This window comes from Tiliqua scincoides, chromosome 11 (genome assembly GCF_035046505.1).
Source record: "Tiliqua scincoides isolate rTilSci1 chromosome 11, rTilSci1.hap2, whole genome shotgun sequence".
NCBI classification, from domain to species: Eukaryota; Metazoa; Chordata; class Lepidosauria; order Squamata; family Scincidae; genus Tiliqua; species Tiliqua scincoides.
This window is the reverse complement of record NC_089831.1, coordinates 20,958,131-20,972,490: the sequence shown is the minus strand read 5'-3', so window position 1 is coordinate 20,972,490 and position 14,360 is coordinate 20,958,131. Positions and strand designations below refer to the sequence as shown.

The window sequence follows — 14,360 nt, the reverse complement described above, 5'->3', positions numbered from 1 at the left end:
ACGTAACTCCATTTTTCCCATAGGCTCCCTGATTCAGTATCCACTAATTCGGTATCTGCGAGAAACCTAACCCTAGCAGGTAACAGGAACTGACTGTATAGATTGACTTGCAGTGCAAAGCACCCCTCTTACCTCTTCATCTGTGCGAATGTAGTTCACACCATCTGGTTTTGCTGGAGTCTTGTAGCTGAAGTGAGGGAAGAGAGAATTGACTGGAGGGATTTGGGACACCGTGTGGGTGGAGGAGACAGCTGCCAATCAGGCCAGCGGCCCCACACTTTCTTAGCTATTCGGGGGGGGGGGCCCACCAAGGGCATTTTGACTGTCTTTCAGACGGTCTGCTTAATCCTTAAGCGTGCCCAACAGGTGCGGCTCAATGAGGTGGTAAAGTCCTGAGGTAGCAGAGTGGACTGTACCACTTCCAAAAAAAGAGCTGGTTAACACCCTCTTCAAAAATTTCCTCTTCTTTAAACAAAAACCACACAAAATGTTCTTAGTGTGAAGAAAACCTAGGAGGAAAAATACAATTTTCCCCCAAGAAGACTGAGAGTCCCCTTCTACCCCCTCATTCTGCTGCAAACATAAATCTAGTCTTACAGATTTTTGAGGTTCTGACACAATGTACCCAGTCCTTCCTCCCGCCCCAGCCCATTCCTCATTTAGGCTGCAATCCTATCCAGACTTACTGGAGAGTAAGCCCCATTGTTTATAATGAGGCTTACTTCTGAGTAGACATGCACAGGATTGGGCTCTTAGTCACGTGCATCAACTACAGGTGCTAAATTATTTGGAATGCATCACTGTAGGCTCAAAACACCAATGCACGTTTTCAGGCCTTCTCCGAAAAGATTTTTACAAAAGACATTAATCCAGTGGCTCCCAAAATGTGTGTCGCGATGCCCTGGGGCATTATGGGCCGCCTGCTGCCCTGGCAGGGAGACCCTGGCATAAGTCTCCAAATAATGGCAGAAGGCTCAGTGCCCAATCCTATCCAACCTTCTAGCACGGATGGGGTCATGCCAATGGGGCATGTGCTGCACCCTGCGGTGTGGGGGAAGTCACGCAGGCCTCCTCAAGGTAAAGGAATACTTCTTCCCTTACCTCTGTGCCTGCATCGGTGCTGAAAAGTTGGATAAGACTGGGCCATCAGTGTGCTGTGGAAAGTCCTCCCGCCCTTCCTGCTCCCCTTTCCGCTCTTTGGAGGCTTGTGATGACCGAAAGAACCAGAAGTGAGTGGCCAGTGAGGTCACGGCATGATGTGCTTCCCATCATCGCCACGCACACCCGGGTTCCGAGGGCATCGCAGCCCCAGAAACTTTGGGAATCGCTGCGTGAAGCAATGCCAGGAAATGACACACTTCTATGGGCAGTTTCTCATCCAAGAGATCCCATGGGAAGTTAACCCTTTTTAGACTTTGCCTTGCTGTGAATATTGAATGGGGGTTGGGGATGTCCCAAAGAGGCCTTTTCCTTCAGCGATGCCTCCACAACAACAAAAGGAAAGGAGCACCCCCTCTGGCATGAAAAGAAACCTGCTTTTGCTCCTCTACCAGGTGATTTACCCTTACTGTTGCAGGCTCATTTGTAGCCCACTATCAAGCAAGCCCTGCCCATGAAACAGCTTCACCACTGGAGAAGGGCAGAGACAAGCTGCCATTTTAAGAGTTGGTGGAGGGGGGGGGTGTTTTTCCTTGGGCAAAACTGCTGACCCATTTCCACTGCTTGTGCTGATTCATTCTACGATATACCAAAGCGGGACTCCTTGCTAGCCTCTCGGTGAGCAAGGCTGACCTCTGACTCTGCCCCAGAGTCACTTCAACAAACAGAAGGGACGTGTATCTTGCCCTGGTCCCTGCCTCAGCGGCTTCCTTTTCCTGGGGCGTCATTTCCTGTGCCTAATTTTAAGCCACCCGCTCCCTTGGGCTGCTGCTTATCACAGCTGAGCAGAGGAAAGTGCTTCATCCGGGATCTGCACCGGAACAGCAAAGCTGAGAGCCAGCCCATGGAAATGCAGGCTGCCGGTGAGCTGTTACTATGATGGTCCTGCCCAATATTGGAAAGTTTAAATCCCCTGCCCTGCAACTATCTCAGCCAGGAGTGCCAGACACAAGAACTGAGGGTCTGCTGTGGCCCACGGAAGCTCTTTATCCAGACCCCAGGCCCTCCTGGCACCTCCATAAGTTGTTCTCAGCTGCTGAACTGTGCTGAGGTGTCACAGCTGAAAGGGCAGCCTGTGCGATAACTGGGCTCTCCCATAGCTTGAAAACACGATCAAGATCATTTGCAGCTAATGAGACCCTATGTGAGAAAAGAGGTGCTTATCTGAAGTCATGGCTTGCTTAATGGCATCACTTTCTAGTTAATGACATCACTTCCAGCCCTCAACAGGCATCACGAAGGCTATTTGGCCCACTGTGTGAAATCGGTTTGACACCCTTGATCTAAACAGCTCTGTGTCCTTCACCGTAACCAGTCTAATTCAAACATCACCTCTAGCTGAGAAACTGGCCATCCCATTCCTGTTTGGTGACAATTAGGGGGAGCTCATAAAAAATGCCGGGTTTCTGGGGCAAATGTACCTTAGAGAGCAGGGCGCTCCAGGTGGAGGTGGTTGGCAACCTTCAGTCTCGAAAGACTATGGTATAAGCCTACAGCACCTGCTATTTTCAAATGGTCTCCCATCCAAGTACTGACCAGGCCTGACCCTGCTTAGCTTCCAAGATCAGACAAGTTCAGGCATGTGGGCCAGACACTATCTTTTCCTTCTCAGAATGCCCCATGAAACCCTGCAGATACAGGGGCCTGCCTTTATATAATAACTCAGGATTACCTGTTTCCATTTTGCTTGTTAGCTGCAAAGATGCCCTTCCTGTAGGCACAGCAGATTCCCACCGTGATCAGCAACAGGACAGTGAGGACCACCAGGACGCCCCCGACAATCCCCGCAATATTGAGATCGTCTGGAGAAGGAAAAAGGGCATCGGCTTTGGCACCGAGACAGTGCTGAGAGCCAACTGCGGTTTCTGACATAAGGTTCGGTTGGTTTTTGGAAAGGGGCATGGCCCCAACCACCACAACCTCTGATCATGACCCCCCACTGTTTCAGCACACCACTCACAGACTTCCATCTCGTGTTCCTCACACTGGGCAGAACCGACATTGTTTGACGCGATGCAGTGGTAACGGCCTGTGTCTCCCTTCTGCACTTCGCTGAAGGTCTGCAGGAACAGGAACAATACAAGGGTTTCGTGCTTTTCCTAAATAACCATACAAGGGTTTCATGCTTTTCCTAGAGACGGTGTTCCTCTGAATGCCTTTATGCCCCCTCCGCAGAGGCACCTGACCAGCCATTGTGGCAAGCAAGATGCTGGACTAGGCATGCCTTCGGTCTCATCCAGCAGTGCAAATTCTGATGTTCTTATGACATCAGGCAACTCAGAAGCAGCTAGCAAAACCAAAACATAAATAATCAAGACATGACTGTGATTTTACTCTCCTGTCTGCACAGAATGGCCTTTTGGAATACACAGACTGGCTCTCAATCTTCCTTCTTGCAGCATTAAGAGGCTGGGGGCCAAAAGGGTGCAAGGAAAAAGCCTCACTGCCAATCAGGGCATTTCGGAACACGCAACCAATTCACGGTGAATTCAGCGGAGACAGGAATCTGAAGAGCCCTGGCAGTGACCTGGCACAGCAGCCGTTTTTAGAGGAGATGAATAATGGACGTGTTCCCTGGCTGCACAGGGCTTTTGGGCCACAGATGAACCGGGAACCAATCTCCTGCTGGCAAGCAGCCATGCAGAAGACTTCTCCTGCAAAAAAAGGAAACTGAGGCTTGCAGAGGAGGCTGCCAGGGCCTGCTGAAAGGGGAGATGTGCTCCTCTCCTTGTTTCAAACCTATATTTAGCACATGGCAGTGCTACTGAAGGGCACATTTGATGGAGAGGACGTACACCCTGGTTTTTCTTGCAGTGCAATGCCAAGGAAAGGGACTCTGCTATAAATTCAAGGAGTTTATTACATTGATCAGTAAGAAGGAGAGAAGGAACAGGACAGACTGTCTTGTTCTCCTCTCTCTCTCTCTCTTCCCAGGTATCAGAATTCAGTGAAACTGAACAGGCACAAGGTTCAAGATGGCCAAAATAAAGATGTCCTTCTTCTCTTTATCTGCTTCACTTATGGAACCCATTGCCACAGCACACCAAGACAGAGGACTTAATTCATTCTTTCTTTTAAAAGACGTAGCCAAATTCATGGAGGACAGGTCTGTCATTTAGCTATCATTTGAAGCAAATAAAATCTCTGTGTTCAGAAGCAATTTATCTCTGGACAACAGGTGCTTAGGACAAACAAGGGGTGAGCGTCCCAGAAGTTTTTGGTCAGCCGCTATTGGAAACAGAATGCTGGATCAAACAGATCTTTGGTTGGACCCATCAAATATCCTATGCAGAGCTTCCCCTGGGGTACTTCCCCACTCCCTTATGGTTTTAGGTCTAGACTTCTAACTCATCTGCTGGAATTCGATCAAGACCAAAGGTGTCCTGGGCATCTCATTCTGCTCACTCAAAATTTTTCAGTTCAGCTCCCTCCAGACCCCAGGTGTGATCAACCTGGTTGATACTGACCCCCTTGACATCACTGGCTTCTCCTTCAAAAAGGCAAAACTCCATCTGGGGAGCTTTACAATAAACATGTAACACAAAGGCAGAACTGTCTACACTCCTGCTCCCCTCTATCTGTCTGAGACTCACCAAAGTGCCTGTTTTTGAGTTGACGGTGAAGGAGGAATTCACAAATTTGGGGCTGGTTTTGGAGTCTTTCGGCAAGGGCTCGCTGTTGCGGTACCAGGTATACGTTGGTTCTGGGAAGCCTTCCTTCTCCTGGCAGTGGAGGGTGGCGGATTTACCCACGGGCACCGATTGGGGCACTCGGCATTTGGGGGCCACGGGCTTCACTGTTGGGGAAGAGAGTTGCCCATTCCGTAAGTCACACTGCTTAACCCTCAGTCAAACAGACAGATAACACTCACAAATATGTACCCAGGCACACTCCAGCCCATCTTGAACAAGCATTTCCGCCCAGTCTGGATCAAATGGTCAATGCAGTACAGAGGGAGAGCAGGTTATGTACAGTGGCTCTCAATATCTGCAGGGGAACCTTTTCAGGGGATCCATGGCTACTAAATTCTGCGAATAGTGAAATCTGTGGCAGGGGGGCCCGGCTCTGGCAAAAAAGTACCCTTCCAGGAGGCATGGAAGTGCCCTCCCATGTCTAGGAGGCTTTCTGAGGGGAGGGCAGGTCACATGCAACCTCCCCATGCCTCAGAAGACCTTCCAGAAGTGACCGGAAGGCAGTCACATCCATATCTCCAAGGCCTTCCAGCGCTGGGCTCGGCAGTCGCTGATATTTAAATCTGCTAAGCCTGCATCCACTGTATGTAGAAGGTCCCAGATTCAGTCTCCGTAGGGCTGGAAAGGACTCTTCCTTGGTACCTTGGAGAACTATTGAAAGAATAGCCAAAGACTGGGCAAGACGCACCAGCCACCTGAGCAAGGCAGCTTCACACATTCATCCACCGTCAATTCCCTCAGGGGTCAAGGGATATCCTGGAAATGGCAGCCAAGCATGGCATAACTGCATGGTAAACGACGGCCATACCATGAACAGTGAGGTTGATGTTGATTTCTGCTCCGATATTTGTGTCGTCGGGGGCCACCACCTCGCACCGGTAGACCCCTCTGTCTGCGCGGGTCACGTTGGAGATCATCAGTGATGTCCTGCTGTGGAGCGTTGCCCTTTTTGCCCAGTCTCCTAGAGAGAGGCAAGAGAGCAGCACAGCAAGTCAGCTTCTTGCCCATGTCCGGACTGTTCAAAATCCTACAACACCCCAGGTTTTCACTGGCCACACTTCCCACTTGCTCAGAGAGACATGCACAGAGGCTGATCTCCAACATTACTGTAAGCAGAAAAATATGCATTTCGCAAACACTACTGGCCTTCAGTTTGGCTCTTTTTCCTTTAACCACATCCATATGCATGCTTCACCCCTGGGGGCTGGGGGATAAGAATAGGCCCTCCGTTTGGCTGTACTTGTCCGTAAGAGGCGACTAAACAGCCACCGGGTAGATGGGACTCCGTCAGCCTGGGAAGGCAGCTCATCTGAGAGAAGGAAAACTCGGATCCCAAACCTCCACTGCCTTGTGGCTACATCCAGTTACGGAAAAGGCTTCAGGAGTCAACCTCGAGGCCAAATCCGGAGCCGGAGTCCCTGAGGCAGTTCGTGGCTGGACACAGTCACGTTCTGGCAACTCCTGCGACGCCGCTGGAACCAACCATATTGGCCTCTGCCTTTCCATTGGACCATTTCAGCGACGTGGAGAGGGGGGATCTGCTGCATGGGTTACAGTCTATCCTCCATATCTACTTTACCCAGGCTTCGCGCACTGGAGAAGGCACTGTTCCAGAACCACTATTAAGAGCACGATACCATAGTCTTCCGAGACTGAAGGATGCCAACAACTATGCATGCTTCCCTCTGCAGCCAAACCACCTCTGAATGTGGACGGAGCTGTCAACTTTTGAACCAGCCCCTGTAGCTGCCCTTTTCAGAGCGGTTTGACCTGCAGAGGTGCTGATGTTTATCTCCATGCTAAGAAACACTTCAGTTGCTGATATATGCAAATCAAACTCCCATGAAAGTCACAGGAGAACAGCTGTTCTTCTGGACAGCTGGCAACCCAGGTCTTCACTGAATGACTGCAGTCTGTCCCACACATTCACCTAGAGATATTTAGGACTGAATCTGGGATACTCTGCGTGCAAAGCAAGTACTCGGCTACCAAGCTGCAGGACCAGGGTTTCTTTCCTGAGCTGTTGCAGAGATCCTGGGTGGGCTTGAAGACTGGGGAGGAGATGTAGCTCAGTGGTCGAGAAGTGGAGGAGCAGTGGAGAAAAGTGGTGAATGGACCCCTGCTAACTGGTTAAGAGGCGCTTTTTCAAGTGGGTGCTCCTCTTTTATTTAGCAGGGGGAGAGTAACTGGCCCATCTCACCCCAGCAGTGTCTTTTCTAGTGGCTGTCTGCTGGTGTTGCATCTTTTTAGATTGTGAGCCCTTTTGGGATAGGGAGCCATTAGATATTTGACTTTCTCTGTAAACCGCTTTGTGAACTTTTTGTTGAAAAGTGGTATATAAATACTGTTGTTGTTGTTGTTGTTGAATGGTGGTTGGCACCATATGTAGATCACAAACAGATTGACACCCATGTTACTACAAATCAGGGATGCTAACACCAGCCAGCTGGCCTGCAAAGACCTGGCCCAAAAAGCAACCAATTAATATTCTTATTTTCCAGTGGGGGGGAGGGGAAGCAGTTAAGACAAGCAAAGGTTCTGGATTATGTCTTTGAATTATCAATGAGGTGTAAGCCAAAAGCAGGTGGAGCAAGGGCAGAAGACTTCTGAGCAGAGTTTGGTTCAAGGACTAGGCCATGGGAACTGGTATAGTAAAAAGATTGTTGCGTCGAGATTCAAGAAACCACAAACAAGGAGAGGAGAGATCAGAGCAAAACAAGAGAGGAAAGGGGCAACCAGGGCCTGGATAGAATGAATACAGGAGAACCAGGAGACCCTGGGATGGCCAGAAGGCGGTCAGAAGAAAGGAGGAGTGTGCGAGTTGGAAAGTGCCTCTGAGATTCAGCTATCAACAACAGGAAAACCGATTCGCATGTGGATATTTGCTCTCCAGGCTTCAGTCTCTGCAGGGAACAAGGTGAGATGGGAGCCCATCTGGAAGACTGATTGAGCTAACTAGCTAGGGAAATGTTCTGTTCGGGAAGGGCTTAGGTCTGGTCTAGAGGGTAGAGCCTCTAGAGACCAAACCAGGAAGATCCATTCCGAAATGTTGTTGGTTCTTGAAAGAGAGAACCTCTATGATTGTCAAAATCCCCTTGAGGGATTTAGAAACGCCTGCCTATGTAAACCGCCTTGAATAAACAACAACAACAGTATTTATATACCACTTTTCAACAAAAAGTTCACAAAGCGGTTTACAGAGAAAATCAAATATCTAATGGCTCCCTGTCCCAAAAGGGCTCACAATCCAAAAAGATGCAACACCAGCAGACAGCCACTAGAAAAGACACTGCTGGGGTGAGGTGGGCCAGTTACTCTCCCCCAGCTAAATAAAAGAGGAGCACCCACTTGAAAAAGTGCCTCTTAACCAGTTAGCAGGGGTTCAATAAAGTCAGAGGAGTAATCCAATGACCAGAAAGGCGGTATATAAATACCTAGTTTTTATTTATTATTATTATTATTATTATTATTATTATTATTATTATTATTATTATTAGACATGTGCGTTTGTGGTGGGGATTAAATCTACTTTCAGCTTACAAACATTTACACTGAGTTGCTGTGTGTGTGTGTGTGTGTTTGTGTGCCTGCCTGACTCAGCATTGTGGTGCACTTTGCTTCCTAGACCCTAAGGACTTTCTTCCTATGGTCTTTTATCCAACCCCATTTTTTTCCCAACACAAGGCCGGCCGTCGCAGAGATTCTGCAGTTTTGCTTGCTAACTACCGAAACCCAAAAACCATTCCTGATCTCTCAACTGAAGAGCAGATCCAGATCTCACTTCAGCCTGCTCCGGTTTGGTGGCACTTGGCCATATTGTCCGAGCAAGCACCAGGAACACACCAGAGAAGGAAGCCTCCCAAGCAGTCCCCACCTTGCATCTTGCTGTCATAATACACGTAGGAGGTCTCTTTGGCTCCAATCTTCTTCCACTCAATCCTGGGATTGGCTGACTTGGTGCTGGAAATCACACAGGACAGTTCAACATCTGCAGCAGGAAGAGATCAGGGGGAGAAATCACAGTTGCAGGCTGAGAAGGAATATGGTTTGCTCAGGCTCCTTGGGGAAGCCTCGCCCAGAAAGTCAAGGACCTTTTGCCTTTCGTCCACCACCGCCCCCGAGCGGAGTTCAATCTGCTGGGCTCCAGAAGTCGCTGTAAGGGATGGACCCGAGCCAGCAGAAGCAAGGAAAAGCGCAAACCACACAGAGAACAATTGCTGGGAGGAAAGAACACACTGCAGATGAAAACAGCCTGATTCATCGCCGTTATTTCTTGAAGGACCAACTCAGCCACGAGATGAAGTTACTGCTCTCTTCCCAGGCAATAAAGGCAAGTCCAATAAAGTTTTAATCACATAATTCACGGGGGATTCTCTCTCCCCCTCCTCCCTTCTTCAGGGCAGGGCAGATCAGGAACTGCCACACCCAGTCACAATACCTGGAGATATCCCCAGTATCCCATAATACATTTACCTTGCAATGACAACCCAACCATCCTACTAAGGAATGCAACACTTAGGTTACAACCCTATGCAAACTGTCCTGAGAGTCACCCCAGTTGTGTTCCTGGGGTTGGTGCCGTCCCAGGGCTGCCCTTTTCAGCGCTGCCCCCTACCTTGATCCAAAAGTAACTGCGGTGACGTGATGACAACACTGCAATTACTTCTTGCACACTCTGAGTGGCTGCAGGGGGAGGCAATAAATGTCAGCAGCAGCCATCTAGGGTCACTTGCACCTGCTGACCCCCAACCCAGGTATGCCAGTGGTTAACCACAGTGAACACAAAGGGACTTACTTCCAACTAAACATGCATTGGATTGCATGAAATGGTTGGCAACCTTCAGTCTCAAAAGACTATGGTATAAGCCTACAGCACCCGGTATTCCCAGGCGGTCTCCCATCCAAGTACTAACCAGGCCTGACCCTGCTTAGCTTCCGAGATCAGACGAGATTGGGCATGTGCAGGTTTAAACCCATTCATGAATTAGATTAATCCATTTAAAAACTGACATTCAATTAAAAAGCCTTGAATAATCAGGCAATGGACTTTTTCCTTAAAGAACAAAAATAGATAGATAGATAGATAGATAGATAGATAGATAGATAGATAGATAGATAGATAGATAGATAGATAGATAGATAGATAGATAGATAGATAGATAGATAGATAGATAGATAGATAGATAGATATTTGCAATGAATGGCAGGGACTGTCTCTCAATTGATGTCTCTGAACTGATGTCTCCTATGGCAACCTCGGGAAACAGGAGAAGCATTTTTCTTGCTGCAGAATGCCTGGGTGGGAGATTGGCCAAGCCCCCCAACCCTGCTCGGGCTTCACCCACCACACTTACTCTGGAATTCCTGGACCACAGGCTGTACGTTCTGTGAGCTCAGTTCTACAGCCAAGATTCTGTAGCCTGTGAAAACAAACAGGGACCAGGTTACGAAACGGCAGAGAAGGCAGGCTTTGAAAGACCCTCCGAGAAAACATTCCCTCCTCCTCTCCCCGCTGCCACAAAAGAAGTTACTTGAGTTTATAAAAACTGAATGTGATTTAGTCCTCAGTGAGTTCCTTTGTCACACTTGTGCTCAGACAGTTGGGTTGCTGTCATCCTTACGAAGAATGTCAATGAACATAGAATGGATTGGTGGCTGGGGCGTGCAATGCCCTATCCAGAGATGAGGAATTCCTCAGACACACCTGGATCTCTGGCCAACTCATTCAGCAACTACTGTGATAAAACCCGTGAATTTTAAGGTGCATTTGGGGAGGGGGACCCTGCAGTTCTTTGGAAGCTTATCAGGGGTTCATCAATAGCAGCCATGAACAAGTTTCCCTGAGTGAAATCTTGGCCCAACCTCCTCTTGCGACAGGCAACGGGAACAAGTTTGTCGGGCATGACCTAAGGCAGTGTTCTTCAACCCGTGGGCTGCGACCCCAAAGGGATTGCAAAGCCTCGTTTGGGGGTTCATGGCAGTCTTTCAAAGCCTGTGCAAGAGGGCTTGGATCCAATCCAATAATGTTGCTGCCTTCCGAAAACTGAGTTCTTGATATCATCCTGCACAGACTCGCTGTCTTGCCCAGGGGCTCCTAAGGCTACTACCTCACAGGGTTGTTGTGAAGACATAAGACGTAGGGGGACAGAAGGGTAGGTGGGGGCAGAGGGTGGGCAGGAAGGGAGCAGAGGGAGGGTGGGTGGGAGGGGAGCAGGATCAGCATTGGGTCCCCAGTCTCATTCTTTCTTTTTGGGTGTCATGGCATGAAAAAGACTGAAGACTACTAATCAAAGGTGATCTCTCATTTCAGGCAGGGCAATGCTGAGGTCCTACATACCTAGCAACACCCTCCAAGAAAGGGGCTCTTCGGCAGAGGCGAGCGTAAAGAAGGGTCTCTGAAAGTAGGAAGTCTGACACCCGCCACTAAGAACCATGCCATGAATCTAAGAACCCTACCACCCTATATATGTGACCCAGCCAGCTTGCAGATCAAGCACCTGGATGGGAGACCTCTTGTGAGCCCCAGGCACGTGACTGTGAGCTTCACCATGGAAGAAGGCGGCATATAAACAAAATAAATGCAATGCATACATTAAAAGGAGGTCAAAGTAGGAAAGTGGCTACTATCAGTGTATGGCTCAGTGTATTACAGGTGTAATGTTCAAAACCAGGAGCCAGACCACACACGTCCCTCCAGACTGACTTCCAATCTAAGAGAATCTCCTTTTTTTTCATTTTGATCCTTTCTGCCCAGCCTCCCGCCCTGCTTTCTGAGGGTAAACACATCTTGCTAATCCCTGAAAAAAACCTAAGGCATTAAGGCAACTCTTTGAACCAAAGTCTGGGAAAATTCCTCTGAACTCCTCCTGACTTTTTTATGAAGTAGCTGTCAGCGGGAGGCCATTCTAACACTGCCAGGGGTACCACACAGATGATAAGACCATGCCAGTCTATTTATATCTTGTATTCATTTGCTATTTATGACAAGGAGCTATTAGCGGCCGTCTTCAATCAAAGCCCTCAGGGTGAAGGACAATGAAATATATTAAAATGAAAACAATCAAGGACATCCAGCAGCAAAAGAATAAAGCAGAACGGCGGATAAGACACTCCAGCATAAATTCAACCATTCAAAAAGCCTGAGAAAATAACCTTTTTCAATTTTAACCTGGCTTCAAAAAGATGACGCTGGGCAAACAGAAAAGGCCATATATCTGGCTAATATGCACCTCACTCCAGATGGCAAGGGGGCTTGGAGCAAACCCTAAAATCTGGGCCAGTTCCCCTTCTAGTAAATGAATATTCATTATCAAATCAATTGTTTTGGTGCCACAGAGATCAGGGAAGCATACATGGGTTTTGCTTTGTTTTATCACACAACAACCCTGTGAAGTAGGCTAGGCAGAGAAAGAGAGAGTGACTGGCCCAAAGTCACCTAGTGAGCTTGAGCTTTATGAGTAAGTGGGTTTTTTGAGCCTGGGTCTTAGAATGACATGCTAACCTCTACACTAGATTGCTGTTCGGGATTAGATTGCAAAACTGCACAGCCCTGTTGGAAGTATTATTATTAATTATTATTATTAACAGTATTTATATATATACCGCTTTTCAACTAAAAGTTCACAAAGCGGTTTACAGAGAAAAATCCAAGTATACCAGCTAGGCATACCATTCCTTGAAAACATCCAAGGAAAAGGCCACAGGCATTACTCCGTCTTCGGCAACTTCAATTCAATGCACAGGTAACGGACTGATAGCATCTCCCATGTACCTTATTACAGCTGGTGACTCTATTGATTGCTGTTTTATGTACCGCCCAAGCTCCTTTCAGCAAGAGCAAGCAAAACATGTAGAGGTGTCCAGCCCGTGTCAAAGAGGACACTCACCCACAGCAGCATTTACGTGACAGTCTCTTTGACAAGTGCCCCGTGAGTGTTATAAACACTGGCACAAGGACATAACCGGTCCCCTTTGGCTTGTGTTTGGTTTCACCCCAATGCTTAACAGTTTTGTCTGTCAACTAGCTCTCACGTGGTGCCACGGTGAATTCAATTCTGTTGCTGGGTCCTGACCTGCCTCTCAGGGGCTGTCATCTATATGCTGTACACTTGTCGAACCACGTGAATGCCAATGCCTCTGCTCCTTCTGTCCTATGCATGTTCAAGGCACTGGCCCAAAGCAAATATAACATGGCTGATGTTATGAGGCCGGATTCCAGCCCCAGACTTGCACACTCTCTACCCTCTATGAAACCTTCCCCAATCCCTTGCCCACAATAACCACGGCATAGCATTAAACGCTGCACTGGTACCAACTGTGGTTAATATTTAACATCATTTGCTTCAACCAGGGTTTGCAAATCAGTTTTGAACCAGAGTTAACTTTTAACTGGAATTTGAAAACAGGGTTCGAAGCTGGTTTGCAAAATCTGGTTAAAGGCAAACATGCTTAATATTATGAACCACGTTCAGCAACAGAGCAGGCTAACATGTCATGCCATATATTAACACTGACAAGGAAAAGGAAGGGCAGGGCAATTGGAGTAGAAGGGAGGAGCATTTGAGCAGGTTGTTTGCAATCTCTTAACCGTGGTTAAGAGAACAGCAGTGTGACATCACCATTGGGCCTCGGTTTTGAATTCTCAGGACGTGCAGCGAAATTTGATGCAGGGATTGACATTTGATCTCTTCCGCATTAGAGATCAAAATGTACACTTATCTATACAATCACAGGCAAGGAGAGTATATCCTCTGGTGGTGATGCATGCATTCTGCCAACAAGGTCAGGATTGTGGAATATCACAGAAAGGGCTAAAGCTAGATAGTTTGGCTCCTGAGATCCAAGAGAAGCTTCCTAGTTCAAGGATCTCTTCAAACAGCAGGTTAAACCACAGCACAGTTCAAATCACCCCTTGTTCTTTCAAGCTGGAAGACCCACACAGTTCACAAACTAAGAAACCTCCCTGGCACTCGTGCCTGAATATACACAACAGTCTGGGAAACAGGAGACTGACTGGCCTATGCAGAAGCCGATAAGGAGTTATAAAAATCTCCCTCCCGCTGCAGCCTGACAGCTTCGGGGAAAACACCCCAGCTGGCCATAAATTCTCAGCACAATGCCAGGACACCCATGTGTGCAAGACTGCATTGTTTTGCCAGCTCCACGTAGCAGCGGGAGACACTTCAAGTGCAGGCTTCGTGCTGCTCAGCGACAAGGAAGCCAAGGATGCCACAGGTCCCTGCGGAACAAATCTGTCGTGCTGATGCTTGATGAGCAACTTGGGCGAGAAGGGCACAGAAGCCACAGTCTGTCAGAGCCGCCTCCTCTGCTCTGTGGCACGGGTCTTCCACTCGCCCCTGTCTGCAGAAGAACAGGCTCAGGCCAAGGGAGTCTCATCTGGTCTAATTCCCAACTGCAGCCAGCCAGATGCACCCTGGAAACTGGCAAGCAAGGCCCCAAAGCAAACAGCAGCCCCGGCCATCATTTCACTCTCCACTTGAGCTCCACTGT

The 14,360-nt window shown here is 48.4% G+C and overlaps 1 protein-coding gene across 1 annotated transcript in view; it reads right to left on the bottom strand.

Annotated features, from left to right (window-relative positions):
- The window catches only part of JAM3 (junctional adhesion molecule 3), a 43,539-nt gene that overhangs the window by 4,387 nt on the left and 24,792 nt on the right, over positions 1 to 14,360 (bottom strand). Inside the window, exons 2-8 of the mRNA XM_066639736.1 lie at positions 10,205 to 10,270; positions 8,725 to 8,838; positions 5,659 to 5,811; positions 4,752 to 4,954; positions 3,119 to 3,218; positions 2,831 to 2,960; positions 133 to 187 (exon numbers count right to left, since the gene is read on the bottom strand). Coding sequence (XP_066495833.1) covers positions 133 to 187; positions 2,831 to 2,960; positions 3,119 to 3,218; positions 4,752 to 4,954; positions 5,659 to 5,811; positions 8,725 to 8,838; positions 10,205 to 10,270 — 821 coding nt within the window. The remainder of the gene's footprint in view (positions 1 to 132; positions 188 to 2,830; positions 2,961 to 3,118; positions 3,219 to 4,751; positions 4,955 to 5,658; positions 5,812 to 8,724; positions 8,839 to 10,204; positions 10,271 to 14,360) is intronic.